This window comes from Xiphophorus maculatus, chromosome 23 (genome assembly GCF_002775205.1).
Source record: "Xiphophorus maculatus strain JP 163 A chromosome 23, X_maculatus-5.0-male, whole genome shotgun sequence".
Taxonomy (NCBI): Eukaryota; Metazoa; Chordata; class Actinopteri; order Cyprinodontiformes; family Poeciliidae; genus Xiphophorus; species Xiphophorus maculatus.
The window spans coordinates 22,491,388-22,509,779 of NC_036465.1; the positions used below are offsets into that span (position 1 = coordinate 22,491,388).

At 42.4% G+C, this 18,392-nt stretch overlaps 1 protein-coding gene across 3 annotated transcripts in view; it reads right to left on the bottom strand.

The window, feature by feature from the left end:
• LOC102226455 (transcription factor COE1) overlaps positions 1 to 18,392 on the bottom strand; it is a 79,450-nt gene that overhangs the window by 57,432 nt on the left and 3,626 nt on the right. For all 3 annotated transcript variants that reach the window (XM_023328610.1, XM_023328609.1, XM_023328608.1), the window contains exons 3-6: positions 17,812 to 17,875; positions 17,185 to 17,240; positions 14,211 to 14,284; positions 12,717 to 12,785 (exon numbers count right to left, since the gene is read on the bottom strand). In XM_023328610.1, the coding sequence (XP_023184378.1) occupies positions 12,717 to 12,785; positions 14,211 to 14,284; positions 17,185 to 17,240; positions 17,812 to 17,875 (263 nt within the window). The remainder of the gene's footprint in view (positions 1 to 12,716; positions 12,786 to 14,210; positions 14,285 to 17,184; positions 17,241 to 17,811; positions 17,876 to 18,392) is intronic.

The following is an 18,392-nucleotide window of genomic DNA, read 5'->3' on the forward strand; positions in this document are numbered from 1 at the left end:
ACAGTGCCTGGCCCAAGCGATCCATTCTTCCTGGACAGATTTATGGAAAACAATCAACAGAGCATGCATCTCGCTCAAACCCAGCGGGTCACAAGCGCTCATCCTGGACACCTGGACTCACATCCTGGACCGCAAAGCTGAGGCGGAGGTGACAGAAAAACGGGCCAGTCCTGGAAACTGACTGGTGAGGAAGTGAGACGCACCAGGCTGGGGAAGGGAGGAGGGGAGCTGGCATAAAGCATACGGTCTGTGTTCTCACTTAGCAGAAATAATCAGTAAACAATGAATCATCGCTGAGGGCTGACATCGGGACGCTGCTCGGTGTCACACAGTCTCAGCCTGCTATGAAGGGAAAGGCCTGAGTATCCTTCGCCGAGAGGGGCTGGTGTGTCTATTCAATTAAGAGCAGCAACACAAGCAGTCATGTAGCACATTGGCTGTGAGAGAGCACTTAGTGGGCCGTGTGCTAGACTGTCCACACACATCGGAGCACTTAGACAACAAAGCCTTGCATCCTGTGCCGCGCACACACACGCCTTCACGCAAGCAGTCCTGCACGTCTGAATGTATACCCTCACACGGCACGCTCGCTCTCTTCACGCCTCATTTAAAAAGCAAATTGAGCACATCTTCTGGGGCGAGTCACGGACTAAATCCTGGAAAACGTTACGCTCTCCTCGCTCGCCGTACCACATGCCGTCGCACACGAGGCCTTTTCACACGGTAAATATATCTCCATTTTGTTCAGGCTCCCATTGTTCCTGCGTCCCAAGCCTGTAATCTCCAACACTAAAAAAAAAAAAAAAAAAAGTCCTAAATATCTCTCTGAGAGGTAGAACACTGCTCATTTTGGTCAGCTCTGGCCAGCCTAACCCCGTCATTCTGGGAGGGAACAAACACCAACACAAAGGCAGCGGGAAGAGCAAAGGCGAGAAGCCGAGTTTGAGTAGTGCAACGCGGACAGCTTTAAAGTTTTTCACTTGTTACAACCATAGACTTTAATGTATTTTGTTGGCATTTACTGGCAAAAACTCTGCACATTAGACCCGCACAATATGTCGCAGATTTATTGTTTTCCTAATGTACACGACATCACAAAGAATTGCTTGGTATTCATGTAAATACAATGCATTCAATCTCTCTATGTGTTATGAAAAACTACAACTAAACTGTTTAATTGCCAAAACAGCAGCGTTATCCAGAACATTTTCAATAAAACCATGTTGTTGAGATGGGAACCATTAATTAGATTTTTTTTTTTTACACTGCCAGCTCAGACTACTCACTATCTGAGATCAACATTTGCAAAAAAACTGAAAACATTAATATTAATAATATTGATTTGTTAGGGTCTTGTAACTTCAATTATATAAAGTCATTGCAACAATCGTTGACATCTGCCCAGGTGTTTTCAGCATATTGTTCAGCCCCAATATATGTTGTTAAAATGTCCTACCAATATAAATCTTAAAAGATTAGTCTACCTTGTATTCACCCCTTTACTCTGGTAGGCTTAAATAAAAATTCAGTTGAACCATAGACTACTTCAGTATAAACACAGCTTTTCTACGATCAGACAGGTAAGACATAAGAAGGACCATTGAAAAAGCTTACAACTAGGTTTTGAACCATGTAAGAACTGTTCAGTCCATCAGCTCATAACAGAAATTGTATGGTAGTCCACTCAAGCTGACAGGCCTAGCAAGGAGTGCATTACAGTGTACCTCGGGTATTTAAGGCGGTTAGGGAACACAGCTGCCAGCGAATAGTTAAAATCTGAGAGTACTTGAGACCTCCTCCAAAAAAGTTGCCTATTTTAATAGTTCAAACGCCAAATATACCTTAACATGCATTAACACTCACAGAGGAACCGTCTTATCACTGCCACAGAAGCTTATTCTGCAGACTTCCTTATCTTCACTTTTGGGGGAACAGTCAATCAGCGCTAAGAACAATAAATGGAGCACCTGGACTGGGTGCTTTACAGATCCTAGCCAACAGAATGTCAATTAGCATATGAAATAATTCGGAGTTATGTTCAACATAAAAATCTGAGAATGCCGACCCCCGAGTAGGTGGGGATCGACTATAGTCAGAGAAGCAAAAAACTCACGACAGCCCTGGAGGAGTTGCGGAGAACAACCGCTCAGATGGGAATTAGACTATTACAATAGACAATTAGACTGTTGTAATAGTCTTTTTACCTGTATGAATAAAACCTCCCTGTCTCGCCGTCAGTCTGTGAAGAACGATTCAGCAAAGCTGTTGAAAAGAAATCTAACAGAAGAGCAGAGCTTCTTCCACTGACCTCCTGTGAACTTCAGGATTGATTTTAAAATTTTGGTTTTAATCTTTAAGACAATCCACAGCCAGGACCTTAAATACATTCTGGACCTTTTTGAATCTTCTATCTTCATCTTCTACTCTGAGGGCTTTGAGTCAGATGTTGTCGATTGAACCTTTTTCCTAAAAACCCTTGAGGACCATGCTTTTCGGGGATTGGCTCCAAGGATTTGGAACCCCCTCCAACTCTCTCTAGGCTGCACAGACTCCACAGATGCTTTAAAGAAACAACTAAAAACTGTTTTATTCACACAGGCTTGGGCTTAATCTGTACCTTGTTTTATTGCTCTTGCCTTCGTGGAGCATTTTGTGATGTACAATGCTATAGAAATGCACTTTCACTTTGACACAATAATCCTGTTCAGAATCTCAACAAGCCATTTTTGGAGACACAGTAAGCATGTGGATTGCTATGTGTGGCTGGAAACCATCGCTGCACATCACCCTGAGCTCACCTGCATCCTACAGCGGGGATGCTTTTCTTCACTCGGGACAGGGAAGCTGTTCAGAATCGATGGGAATATGGACAGAGCTAAATACGGAGCAATCCCTGAAGAAAAACCTAATACAGGCAACAAAATATTTGAAACTGGGGCTGGGGTTTGCTTTCCACCAGAACAACAACCCTAACATGTAATGATCAGAATCTAAACATATTCATGTGTCTGAAAGGTCCACTGTACGGTTGAGAAACTGTGGCAAGAGCTGAAATTAATGTTTATAGATGCTCCGACTCGAATGGAGCTGTGGTTTAAAGAGGAATGGGAAAATAATTGCTTCTCTCACGTCATACTACTTTGCAAGACAAAGCAGTTTTGCGGAGTAAATGCAGCTACGATGTTGGCATTTACAGTTAATAAAAAAAATGTCCACTTGTCAAAAAAAAAACTAAGAACTTTTCACTGCTACCACATTTGTAAATTATGTTTTATATGCCCTAATAAACTGCCATTTACCTGTATTCAGCTGGAAAGAATTAACTTAACCACCTATAAAGTATGAACTAACTCCACTTACTTTATTGGGTCAACAAAAATTTAAGCATTAATGAAAAACAAAAAAACAGAAAAAAAATAAACATTTCCAGAATCTAGCTTGCCACAGAGCACAGACTGTTTCAGTTAATTTAATGTACTGGAATAGAAAAGAAACAATAAAACACAACTCAGGTACACGCTCTGGAAATTATAGGTTATTTTTTGTGGGGTGTTTAGCAAATAAAAGAGAACTAGTTGCTTGGGGTGAGAAGGCTGAAGGTCCAGATGAGAAGAACGGGGTAAAACAAAAAAAAAAAAAGCTGTGCTGTTTTGGAGGCTCCTCGACCTCCAAACTCACTGCTGTCAATCAGCCCAGCCGTCCATCCCCCTGGGACCCGCTTTCCTCCAGCGCTGTTTGGGGGTGGGGGCAGCCGGGTGGGTAAGGGAACCATCGCAAGGGGAAGAAAAAAATAAGAACAAAACCAAACAGATGCAGAAAGCTGCGGGTCAATGTGCATCTGCACGTGTGTTTGTGTGTGTGCGCGCAACATTTTTGCACGACATGTGCTATATTTTTTTGCTGCTCTTGTGTGTGTGTTTGTGCGTGTGCAGGCGTGTGTGTGTGTATGTGTCAGAGAGAGAGAGGCAAATTTGCGAGGCAACTATAGCACCTGAGGGAGGGGAGTTCTGCCTGCATATCGATGAGCCAGCAGCTCTCCCTCCTTGCCCCTGAGCCCTGCACAAACATCACAACCAGCTCAGGGCCAGTCCTTTTCAAAGCCTCCCATAACATCTAATGTATCCGCGCCCCCCCGACTTCCCACAACCTCTTGCACGAAAAAAATAAATAAAAATCAGCACATCAACAGCAACACAAACATCTTCCTAGGAGAGTTAAGGCTATGGAGCTTTCGAAGGAAATCCAGATAAAAGAAAATAAAACAAGTAAAAAAAATAAAACGTGGTGTCACCCGGGGGTTGTCATGTCACTGTTTCAAGCGTTCTCTTGTCCTGATGGGAAATGTCAAAGCTTCTGATTCAGAGACAGCATGTCAAAAAAAAAAAAAGAAAAAAAAGTGGAGCAGAGCATGAAACAAAACAGGAATGGGACAGAAAACAACGAAGACCCTGATATTCACATGTCGCCAGCTGCGGTCCAAAGAATGTAGGACGGCTCCTCTCGCAGTGTGTGCTCACCTTCTCGGTATTACAGTCCTGAAAATGAAACTAAACTAAAGGGACGGATGGCGCTGCCAGTAAACCGCATTAGCATCAAATGCAAATGAGAAGGGGGCTAATGGCTGGACAGGTGCAGACTGGGCCTCTAAATGACACACACACACATACGTTTGCAGACTTGTGTGTACGCACACATGCTTACAGACTCCTGCGTGTGCACGCACACACACACACACGCACACAGACAAGATGGATGAATTAAACATGGGTGGGCTCTGCTTGGGGGGGCTAGAAGGGCTGACATAAAGTCAATGACATACATTATTCACTACTGCACGTTAGCCAGCTAAGGCAACACATGACCTCTCACCCCAGGAAGTGCATCCAAACAAAACAACCAAAACAATAAAAAAAAAAGGGTTCCCCAACGGAGAGATTCTGGGACAAATTGGGAGTACGTCGCTGTGGAAAATGTTCAAAACTCTGCAAAATTTCGAGGTACATCGGGTGTTGATATGAAAGGTGAGCCAAAACCCAGTCCGCAAGTGCAAAACTTCTCACCGCGAAGCAGAGAGCGAGCCTGCCTCACAGGCTCGGAGAACAGGAAACAGTCGACCATGACATCATCCTCCCCGGGAGGAGCACTTCCTGCCCGACATTCTTCACTCAAGACGATCACACGCACGCAAGCACACGCACTCATCGGGAAATGGCCTCTGTCAGCACACAAATATGGATATCCAACCGCAGACACACGCATGTGAGGAAATGGGCAACATTAACAGACGGGCCGGGGGAGTGTGCTGAACCCAAACACACACACGCTCAGAAACAGCAATAAACGCTGTCTGGGTTGACCCCTTTTCGCCGGAGAGGGGCAGCCCATTGGTCTTGCTGGGTTAATCAGTGGATCCTTATCTTTGGTCACAGAGTCTTTCCACACCCCCTTGTCTCTGCCTGGGGGACACCCTGCTGAAGGCCAGTGGGCACTGGATGAGCAGGAAAGGGCCACAGGACACAGGTGGTGGGAGCCAGCAGAGGACACATGGTGCTGGAGGGAGAGAAATAACCTCAAAGAGAGGATGTTAAAACAGATTTGAGAAGCTTTTTATTAGCTTACAGACAGTGGCTTGTCATTCCCACTTTGAGATCTGTGCTGTGTTTTTAAGTGTTTATTCAAAATTTAAATAATTCTGTGTAATTTACCCACTGATTAAAAACAATCTCTGGCGCTCCATTAGCTTAGCACCCTTGAAGAGGATACTGCTTGGGTTCTGTCAAACAGGTATTTCTGGTATTATCTGAGTCCACTTTCCTCACGTTTCACTCAAGTCTTCTGGTTCTGGTCTACTCTGCACCCCCAGATTCAGAACCGAACACGGAGAAGCAGCATTCAGCTTCTGTCTTCCTCTAATCTGGAACAAACTTCCAGAAGACAGCAAAACAGCCGACATGCTAATTTGCTTTAGATCAAGGCTAAAACCCCAGCGGCTTAGAGTTGCCTTTGATTAGTAGTAGTAATCAATAGTGATCAGCATATTTGATGTGTACTTGATTAATGATTTTGATGATGTCACTGTCTTATAACTGGTGACTGTAATGTGCTATACGTATGAACTTGACTTTATCCCACACACAACGAAGCAGTTGTTTCCAGGGAATGGGATCGTGCTGCAAGATGCTACCTTAACCTGGAGTCAGTTAATAAACCCTTTAGACTTTAAAGAGGCAATCTTCAAATATATGTTCACTGCAATGCTAATCTGCTTAGTTGAAAACACTTCATGATGAAAAATGGCCGATGATGACTAAAACTGTTGACAAAGATAAGCTTTGTGATTTTGCGTTGAGCACCACGAACTTAAATTAATGCATCTGATCTTCGCGCTGATGTAAAATTAAATCTCAAGGCAGGTTCATTAAATGGGAGCGCACATTTAACACACGCTTTGCAGAGAGATGGGGTTGGTTGTGCATGAGCCGGCAGGGAAATGTGTTTGTGATTTGAGGCCCATCCAGGCACATGATGGACTGATCACAGCCAGTGCCTGCATATGATTAGCCCCCACGCTAACCAGGAGTGATGGAGAGGAGAGGAAACGGAGGTTTGAGGGGTTAAGGACTCCCCTCGTAATATCCTGCCACCGTTAGAGGCTGCGGCGGACCACACATGCATCCCTAGGGGAAGAGACGCACGGCAGCATCTCACCTTTCAGCTGCTTCCCTTGACCGGTGTCAAGAACGGACACGGCACGTCAGCTGGAAGTCTACCTGAATTTCCAAGAGCTTGCCACCTCTCTGGTTGGATTTATAAGGGATGGCGTGAGTTGTCTTCTTCTTCTTCTATTTTTTTTAACAGTGCTGACTGTAGATATATGGTTTGAAAAAACTTCAGAAAGGTCAACCAAAACTGCTCGTCTCTGAAGTTCACTGAAAGTAGACACGTGTGACGGCACATTTGGTAAAGATGTGCATGCGCTTTTTTTTCTTCTTTTTTTTAATCGCAGTAGCACAGCACACTGGAAGAAATGTAAAAATCTTAACTTTTACTTTGAGATTTACTTAATATTTTTAAGGAAAGCAATCTTTTCTTAAGAAACATTTGTTTTTGATATAATCACCAGTGGTGTTATTGACGCCCCTGCTGAACAAAACTCTTCCCAGTATGATTGTACAGTGTTTTCCACAGTATTTCACAATATTGCAGCATGCAAACAGATGGAGCTCTATTTTTCTTATATTGACCAGAGCCCTGGCTCTTCTCTTATGCTCACTTCAATTGGTTTGCGTAGGATTTTTGGACAAGAGAGAAGACTGATTGTGTTTGGTGAACCATTTCTGTGTGATTCATTTTCTTTCTTTTTTTTTGCCAAAGGCAGATTTTTATTGAAAATGTCCTGGTATTTCAAAGAGTTTACGCTATGCACTCTCACAACAAAGTTCCCAGGGCCTTTAGAGAAAAAAACAACAACAACAAAAACAGGCCCACAGCATCACACCTCCTCCACCATCCCTAATCATTGTTTCACACCAAACGCACACAGAGTCTTCATTTTTGTCTTGCCTGACAAAAACAAATCAAACTAATGCCCAGGTAAGGTGTTTCAAAATCTACTTTTATATCTTTTGATATAAAAGGTGTGTAATTCCTCCAAAAGCCACCGGTTGCTACGTAACTATGGAGATGCCAAGATGCCTGTTTTTGCCAAAGTACTCCAAAAATGAGCCTTTACCATATCCTCCTTACTGTGTGTGCTGAAAATATACATTTGAGTCCCTGTCCAGGACCGTGTCACATCGTATTGATACCACACGGAAACATCAACGTATATTACTGATTACTGGTTCCTGAAAACTTCCGTTACATTTTTCTAAAGGTGTTCTAAGGGATTCTAGTAACCAGTGATTTAAAAAAAAATTTGCTATTTCATAACTCGGCAGACTCAAACAAAAGATTAGATTCTTGAAAGCTTTTCAATGTGAGATCCATTAAACTATTTTTTTTCCCCAAGGTCTTTCGCACATCTTTTCCAACAGATGTGTCTGTGCCTGCTGCTCATGTGCCCCTCGCAGCTCCAGCAAAACACTACAAACGCACAAGTGTTTCCCGCAAAGCACATAATAAACAGACACACTTTCCTATAAAAGCTTAAAGCCCAAACAAAACTGTCTTTTTCATCAGGAGGGGAGATTCTCCCGGTGAGCATGTACGGCACCCAGAGCGACGCGGATTCCACGCAGCACCACATTTGTTCTCCTAACAATCAAATAAGTTTCTCATTAGCTGACTTTATTTTTCCTCGTTCCCGCGGTTTTGCAGCAGTGGCCTGTTTCTCCCGACTTAACGAGAGGGAGCTAATTAGGCAATCACACCCATTACTCTTCCAGAAGAGTTAGAGCTAGCCCAGCTAATTAGGGCTGTAAAATCTAATCATCTCTGCGAAACAGCAGAGGGCTAACGAGCCCTTATTTAACGAACTAAATAACTTCAAGGGTTGGAGAAGGGCTGCTGATGGTATTTCTTTATGAATTTGAAGGAGGGGAGCTCATGGTAATTGAGTCAGTAGTTTCAGCCTCGCAGTTGTTTGTTTGTTTGTTTGTTTATGAATCCTTGATTATTACAATTGCCAAGAATATATTGGTGCTAAATGAGCAAACGAATCATCCACCCCCTGCCCCCTTAATCCCCTTCAGTCCCTCCTTAAAAAAAATAAAAGCTGGCGCCCTCTCCAAGAGCTCTGCGCTCACCTGACCTATTTTTCCTGTCCAGAAAGAAGAGTGCTCGCTGGAGAGGAAAGCTGAGATATAGCTGTTGTTTTGCCTTCCCCCTGTTCTAATTTGTTGTTCGTTAACGCTGCCCTCACACCTGAGCCATCGGGCGTCAGGGGAATACCGCCACAACACATGCTCGGTGTGGCTAAGCCGTTTCCCGGCTCGCCTGCTCCTCCGTTTGCCGCTCAACTCGCAGAGGAGAAGTTGAGTCTGGGGGGGGGAACCAAAAAACGACAACGTGAAGAGAGAGAGAGAGGGGGGGTCGAAAAAAATCAACAAGTATTCTCACGAAAAAAAGCAACAAACAAACAAAAAAATAAAAAAAAATAAATAAATGACAGAGAGTGATGGGCAAGGCGTGTTATGTCTGAGGCCACGCACGTGGTGGGGTGCAGCTGTCTCAGGGAGCGCTGAGGTGAGGCCTTCCGCTTCAGCGGAGCAGAACGAGGGTGGCGTTCACACGCACACGCAAACACACACATGTACGACGCACAGAGCTTGCGCACAAACACATATGCTCACGCAGGTAAAGAGTGGCTTTTGACAGAGCAGCAGCGAGAACAAGACAGCTGCGTTCATCAGATAGCACAGGTCACTGCCTCATTAACACTCGCAAAAAAAACAAACAAAAAAAAAAAAACACTCAAACGTGACAAATTCAAATCAGACAGAAAGTAGATACTCAAGACTTGTTGCAGCTCACAAAACAGGGACGCTGTACAGTGATTCTTTTTGGAATGCATTCAGAGCGGTGCTGAAGGGATTGTTTCAGGGATTCTCCGTTGTACATACTGTAGCTCTCCTGCTATCTTTATTTAACACATCCAGATTTGTTCTGTATGGAGGCTAACACCGGTTAAGATGAAAATAAAGTTAAATCTACTCCAAACTCCAGAACATCAAAGCAGTCAACAAGAGTGTTTTGTTTTTTTTGTGTGAGGTATAAAACTGTTAACTGTTGTGACTTAATCACTGGACAGTTATTTACACTTCAAATGGAGTTAGGAGGCCTGTAATCATAAATGATGACTTATTCTTGTAAGTATTATTACTTATTACTTATATATTTATTCTGAGAACAGAATAAGTGTTTCCTGCGGTGTCAACAGGCTAATTAATTTGACATACTATGATGCTCTTGATACGAGTTCCTCTGCGCCGATAAGAAAGTAAAGCAAAGATATTTACATTTCTACAAAATAGCTCCATTTACTGGAAGAACTTTTTCTGTATGTAAGTCACATAAATGGTGGTGCACTGTCTTCTAACTCTGTTTCCCCAAGTAAATAATATCCTCCTTTGCTGTGAATACTTACGCAAGACTTAAGATTCTTCAGCATACCGATATGTTTTCAAGATCGAAGTTGCTCTGAGACTGTAGAAGTTTGGTTTGGTCTTGGTCCCACCCTGATTGGCTGTTATCTTTAGCTTCTTGGACCAACTAATCTTCATTTCAACCAAATGAATATATCCAGATGGTTATATCTGATAAGATTTTAACATGGGATCCAGATTAAATTACTTTGTGTTTAGCATTAGTTGGTCCTGATGGCTGATGCTAACAGCTAGCCTAAACTGGCTTTCTGCTGTCTCAAAAAAACAACTCCAGTTTCAAACAAATGACATAGTAGACCTAGCTACTTTCTAAATTGTAAAACCTTCCTTTGGCACTTATTCATAGAAAACATGATGGCTATTTACTATACATGGGGGAAAAGGTGGACCACAAATGATCTTCCTGAATGAAACAAGCCCAGAGTATAAAACCAAGACTGTAATTCTGGTCAGAGTGAATTTATGATAGATATAAAGCAGCATAGAAAATAATCATAGCAAATGTGTGAATGCTAATTCACAAATTTGACACAGACTATTAGGTAAAAACAGTAACATTCTGGTCTTATTAAGTTTCACTTAGGAAGTTGCACTGCCTCCTCCTACCTCCTACAACAATTTCCATGGGAAAGAATGATCAGCTTGTCTCTAAACTTTCAATGAAAACATGTCCATATAAACCACTTTGATGTTTTACAAATTGGCATTTTTAAGACTGTTTCATAGGCCAGCTGTTGTCTTCAGCTTTGTGGTAGATAATTGCTTTAGCTCCTTCAGTTAGCATCACTCTAAGACGCTCACTCTAACCTCTACATTTACGGTGGCCCAGGTTGATTTTCCACTCTCTAAAAACTACTCTAATCTCAAAATTGTCACAACAGTTCATGCAAATATCTTTTTATGAAGTTTTATCCTGTCAATATGCTTGTACTGAGTGATTATGTACAAAATCCAGAGATTATTTACTCGGGGAATGGAGGTAAGACTCAGTGTCTTTCTTATGGGAAGTTAACATTTAAACAGGATACAGTGAGAGAAAAGGGCAATAAAAAATTATGATCTATGACAAAAGCATAAAAAAGCCTTTTTTTTCTTAACTCGACACCAGCAAACTGTTTTTTAAACTTGTTCCACTCAGAAGTGTCCAGTCCAGAAATCTCTTGTCTCGTTTCACTTCATCATATCCTGCCCAATGTGTGTTAAAGTCACCAGCAAAGACACATGTTTAGGTCAACTTCATTTATAAAGTACATTTAAAAAAAACTATATTTGACCTATGTTTTCTATAGTTTAGGAAAATAACTACTGAAAGAATATGACAGAAATCAAGTATTTAAAAATACTTTAGAGCTATAGAGATAATAAAAAGAAAAAAAAAAGCTCTTTAAATATTTGAAAATAATTCAAACTCGTATTAAATGTCCCCAGAGGAGGAGAGTCTTTATTGACGCACATTAATGACTGAGGTGTGGAACTGAAGTTCTCCCGATGTGTGTCCATTAACTGTGTGATATAAAATAAAAGCTGTGTAAAGGCAAAAGTATTGCAACTGTTTCAGAGAACACATTTTATGGATTTGAACACTGACTCACTTTTATATAAGGCAGTTAATCTAACTGGAAGTGCTTTTACATGTTTTGTTCTTGCTACCACTCACACTGTCTCCTACAGCTAGTTCTTGTGTAAATAACTATTAGCTTCTGTGCAAATAACCGCCTGATGCAAGCAGGACTAAAGCTTAAAAGTTTATGAGTGCTGTGTGGTTTTTGATATTGTTGTGATTGCTGTTAGCCTTAGCCTCAAGCTAATCTGTAGATACCAAGACTTGTTTACTGAAGGTAACATATTGACCGCCTATAACTTTCCTACACAATCTAATTTCGTAAACCCTAAGCTATCCCTTCTAATCTTCATGCATGAACTCCAGATAAACACCTTACATTAAAAGCACACAAGTTCTCTGCACGCACACACACACACACACACACACTTCCAGCAGAGGCTGGACAGTAAATCTACAGGGCTTTTCTTTTTCCTGACTGGCTTTAAATCACACAAGCCGCAGCATGGCTCAGAGCTGGTTTATGACAGCAGGAGAAAGGCACACACTGAAGGCCAGTTTGTGGTGTGCGATTGTCAAAACGCAGCTAACAATTTTCGGCCAACAGACACACTCTGGCATTCACCCCCAGACTGGAGCTGTGACCCAAACTGCTCATCACTTAAGTCATCGGCACAACCACGCAAACACTGTTTGGCCACACTTGAAGCCGAGCTCGACTGCTGCGTGATTGCTCCTGCACTTCATCCACCCGCAGCCCTGGAATATAATTTACAGCTGCTTCGCACGTTTGTTTTTTTTTTTTTGGCTTACACAGAACATTATACGGTCGCTGAAAACAAACAACAACCTGTGGCCTCCGCTTTAGGAGGCTTGCGAGGTTTACGTTCACACATCAAAACCTGCTGGAATCTTGATTCTTGTGTCCTTTTGGGAACATGTTCTCGAGCCTGTGGGCTTTTTTCCTCCCGTCGCGGGGCAACAGTGTTTTGTGTCAGCAGTGATGATGCGGAATCGTGTCACCGGTTCGAAGGGTGAGGTTTGCTTACCTGTCGATGATGACAGGGTCTGATGGGGTTTCGTTCCTGTTGCCGCAACTCTTCTTATCGCAGCACCGACTGCAGGTGAGGGGCAACAGAACAGCAGAGGGGGCAAATCAGGGAGAAGGGGGGGAGTTAGTCAGTAAGATGTGAACAATGGAGAGAACAAAAAAAAAAAAACAGACACAACTCTAAAGGGAGATGGGAAGACATTTGTGGGTACAGGAAAGAGAAAATGGGGCGTAAGAGGGCGTGAGACTTTTTGGGGGGAGTTCAAAAAAGGAGACGAGATGTGGATTTCACGGTAAGACCAGGGCTTGTTCTGTGGATCAGCGGAGTGATTTTCGGCGAAGTTTAGGGGAAGCGAGCTGCAGTGGGGCTAGATACAAACTTGAATTAGCCTCCAGGGCTCAGGTTAGCTCCATTTCTGTCAGACATCACACAGCCAGACATCTTATGTTCTCTATTTTTCCTCGGCTCTCGTCGCCCTCCCTCTATCCCGCCCCTCTCTTTCTCTCTCTCTCAGAAGTGGGTCACAGAGTGGTCCCACTGGACCGGGGAGCAGTGCATGCTGGGTAAAAAGGGGGCTGCATACTGATGTGACGAGTCCTCTCAGAATCATTTGACTGCAGCACAGTGTAACAGTGTAACGTCAAAAACCTCCCCACCCACCCAAACCCATCCCTGAAAGAAAAAGTATCACCACGGCTACCTTTATTCCTCTGTGTCTGAGTGTCTGCATGTCTGTGTCTACCTGCGCCTAACTACATGTGTGCTTCCACTCGGAGGAGTGTGTGGGAGGAGATGGAGGAAGACAACTGAGAGGCTGACCCTCCCCCTCCCCTCCGCACCTCATTCCTCCCTCCATGCTTTCTCCAGTCCCTCAGGACCACAGGCTTGGAGAGCCAGATCAGATTTCTGATCTCCACTGTTTCCTGCAGCATATGAAAACAAGTGGTCCAAATTGCCTCGTGTGATAACCAGGAAGCCGCTACACGCTCCGCCACCAGACGCTCTCTCTCTCTCTCTCTCTCTCTCTCTCTCTCTCTCTCTCTACACGCAACTCTTCCGAGCCGGTCGCTCGCTTTGGGACTCCGTGGCGGGGCTTTTGCGTGACGCTTTTTAATCGATGGCGCTCACGACTTTTTGAGCGCGAATGTTTCGGTGTTTCACGCAAAATCTGAGTCTGCACATACTGTAGCTCGGTGTCGGGACGAGGCAAACTGCCGAGTGTTGCGCGGGGCCCCGAGGAGGATGGGTTTGAGTAATGAGCTTTTCCTTGTCCTAATTAGCCGAACATGAGAGGGATCCACACACATGCATGCACGCGCTAAACAGAAATAGGCCAGGGCCCAGCTCTCTCCAACCCACTTTGAGGCAAATGATAAGATTTCTATCATAATTTAGCCATGCGCTTTGTGTCATCTTTCTTTTCTTTTTTTTTTTTATGTCTCTCAGTTGTGAAGCGACATCAATAAAGAGCTCGTTTGCTGTTTGGCTTACCTGCACATGATCTCGTGGGTTAACAGGACCCGGCACATTTCTGGATTTTTATCCTGACCCTCATAGACAATCGCCTAAAAGAGAGAAGAGGAACAATTACCAAAAAAAATTGCAGTTCCTACTTTTGTGGATGTTGGATGCAAGAGACGGATGTAGCTCATTGTTTGTTTATTAATCAGTTGCATGTATTAATATGTGTGGACAAATCTAAAGGCGTCTTTGTTGAGATGTGTAAAAACCCCTAAACTAAATTCTTTTTTCTTTTTTGCAGTACCATAATCTCACACTGAAAGATTTAGAGAAATCCAGCCTTTAAATTGAACGTGTTTATTAAATAAGATAACAAATCATGATTTTAGCAGAATTATCAGTGATAGTTTTTCATAGCTAAACAATTCCTTTGAAATAAATGTACAATGTTTAGAAATGGTTATTTGTACATCCCTGTGATAAATTGATTGAAATATTAAATAATGTATATATTTCAGTTTGCCACATCGGACCTGACATTACTCAGAACCACTGGCCACTAGCCAGTGAAAATGGGACAACTTGGTATGTTGTCAAGTCTCCATAGCAACCATGTAGCAACAACTGTAGCACAACTAATGGCTATGGTTTATTGATATCAGAAAAAAGACCAATTCTTTGTCCTACCATCACAAATATAAACAAATGGAGGCGCTAACAGAAGCTGCAAATTTAACTGGAAACGTGTGATTTGGTCGAAGACGTTTCGTCTCGGAGAGTTTGGTGTTAAAAGAAGGATAAGCAAGTAGAAAAACTCCAAATGCACACAGTTACAAAAGATTATACTGTAATGCGGTGGGTGTGTTGCTCTTTCAAAGGTCTTGTCAGAAAATGAATGAAAATGGGTTATTATTGATTGTTTCGGCAAGTTAGATGATTCAGGACATGTGGCCAGATCAACACAGAAATCCTGCACCAGACACAAAATCAAACGTCTTTCATCACCGTCTCAGCCCCCAGACCTACATGATCTAGAAAATTTGTGAAGAAAGAACAAGTCAAAGATCTCCTCTCTCTCTGTATGTGTGAGAGGAGGAAATTTGGAACTGTCCTACTGGCAAAACGGTGTTCAAAAAAGCTTCATGCACCACTAATGATGCGATTATTGTTTCAGGTTACATTGCTAATTTTTCTATTTTTAGTGTGAGATTATGTTACTGCAGTAGAATATTAATATACATTTTATCTTTAACGAGGGTTTCCAATATATTTGTCCATGTCGGTATATTTATATTGGAAGCCAAACGTGCGATTGAATAGTTTTCCTTTTTTTAATGTATTATTGTTATCCTATCAGTGTCGTTTCCCTGCTTCCCTCTGTGCTTTTCCATTTCCTCCCATGTTATCTCTTTTTCTTTGGAAGTTTCACATCTTATCTGCCTCGTTTCTTGAACCAGATCCATTCTATCTCGGCTTTAATTCAATGAAGCAACAGTGGAAGAAAATATTCCTTTCTCTTCCTTTTTTGTAGAGTAAATAGGTCCTTGACACTGTAAGGCAACCAGACCAACCATAATCTTTGCCTAAGCTGCAAGGACAGAATGTGATAAAAAAAAAAAAAACAACAAAAAAAGCGATCATTGTGAATTCGTGTTTTTTTTGCGTGCTGTGCTGATGAAAAGTCAACCAGGACTTCAAGCCAAATAAAAAACAGAGGGATGTGTGTGTCTTTCATTTTGGTAGAAATGTTTGTCTATCTGGCAAACGCATGTATCGTGGGAATCCAGTCCTCCCGAACAGGAACGCTGTGTTCCGACAGAGACGGTAAGAGGGAAAATTGTTTGTATGTGTACGAAGGGGTGTGTGTGTGTGCATGTGCTTGTGTATGGGCTGCGTATGTGTTAGTACTTGCACGTATGTGTGTTTGCAGTGTACAGTGAGCAGTTGGACTGCCAGACTGGAGTATAGTGCACCATCTGGTCCATGCAGAACGGCGTCCAAAAATCTAGTCTGGTTACCCCACCAACCCCACTCAACATGCTCTCTAGGGCTTGATCACCCCTACAACTCCCCCCACACCCACCAATACACACACACACACGCACACACACCAGGGCTGATAAACATGCATGCACACACATCATCTCCTCCTACTCTTTTCATTCTAAGACAAACTCTCTTCGAGTCTAATGGCACTAGAGGCGGAATTGGCAAAACAAAAGACCTGATATGAAAACAGTGTTGAGGGGGCTTTACTTTACTCCTCGCCGTCTAATTCAGCCCCACGAAGAATTCCCTCAGAGTGCGCCAGCTAACATGTGAACCACTCTGTTTTTTTGTTTTGTGTGTGTGTGTGTGTGTGTGTGTGTGTGTGTGTGTGTGTGTGTGTGTGTGTGTGTGTGTGATTGCATTGGCCGCAACAACACACTCCAGGATAGTTTGTTCTGTTTCACATTGAGGAAATGAGGGTCAAGGTCCTCAAAGAGTGAGCTGGCATGCATCACTGTCTCTCTCCAACACTGACACACAACCACGTCTGCGCCTCGCACAGATATTCACACACACACACGCACACGCGCGTGCACGCACACACATTTATATACATAAACCACCTCCTAAAAACTAAGCACACGCACACCATCCTCGCCTGCAGGCTGTTGTGGAGAGGAGTATGAGGACACATGTCCTCTACTTTTTCTGGGCCTCTGTAAATGTGTTCCACAGGTAAGACAGGTCGTTTATCAAGCCGGCTGGGCTGTACTGAAGTTAAGGGTCTCAGACACAGGTTTTGCAGCAAGGCAGGGCAAGTGTGTGTGTTTCTGTGGGTGTGGGGGGGAGGTATGGGGGGGGGGGGGGTGCGCGAGGGCGGGGGGGTGGTAAACATCCAGATCAGCAGGATAAATAAACTAGATTTTTTTTTTCATTTTTTATTATTTTTATTTATTAAGAAAGAAAAGCATCAGGCTTTTCTTTCTTAAAGCCTGATGCAGGATTTCCTTCCTACCTGTTTAGTCATGGAGTCAATGAGTCGAACATATAAGTCCTGCTCTGTCCGGATTCCTTCACAGAGAAAGAGAGAGAAAAGATTTAAATGGGGAAAAGTTAGACCCATTCAGACATAGTCATTCTGTTTCCTTTGCTCTTTCAAAAGAAACACAAACAAACAAACAAAAAAAAAAACCCACTCCAAACTGACGTTAATAACTTTCAGTTTGAGTTGCAAAACAGTGAGTTTGGCTGAAACCAAAACGCTCCATTTTCTAAACACAATACAAATAACCATAGCAGAAAAGATATAATCAGAATGAGTTGGGGTTTTCTACATTTGAAATAATTTCCACTGTCTTTCCTGCTTGATATTTATTACAGCAACACAACAGAATTGATAGAGAGCAAGTTTTTATATTTGAGTTAAATTGATGAATAATTAGGAAGCAACATATTTATTAATGAAGGCAAACAAATAAAAGGCTTACCAAACAAAACAACTAAATGTGAATAAAGCATTTATCTTTAACGTTTCACGAGTTTGTGTTTTGATTTTCTTGCTTCCCTCCCTCTCTATCTATATATATAGATATATATAAAAACAAAGTAAAAGAAACAAACAAAAAAAAAAAAAAAAACTCACCGTTACTGTAGAGGAGCTGAAGCCTATAATGAATGCCATTGTTGGTCTTTTCCCCCGTCGTTTCCTATAAAAACAGAAGCGAACACAGAGAGAGGCGGTCAGAGCAAACCCTCTCCTCCTCCTCCTCCTGCTCCTCCTGGGACCCTTACAGCGGGAGCACCGCCTGATATTATTTATAGATAAAAATGGCGAGGCTCAAACTCTGATCAGAATCAAATCAGTTCGTTTTCCAAAGAACAAACACTGACAAGATTTGGGGGGGAAAAAATAAATAAATAAAAATTATAATAAATAAATAAACGGGCTTAGCCTGTGATTTGGCGTAAAGTTAATAATGCATGCAGATTTATTTGGTTATATAATTTAAAACTAAAACAAACAAGTTCGGCTCTTTTGTTTTGTGTTTTGAATAAAAGAAAAAAAATGTGTAACTTTTACAAGAGCTGCAAAAATATCTGATATGCATTGTTTCTTTCTTTATTTCTCCTCAAAATCTGCTCAAATCAGAATTTACATTATTCTCTATTTTCCATGAGTCGCGGCGCAACCGGAAAGTGACTCTAAACGAGCAGTAGATTTGG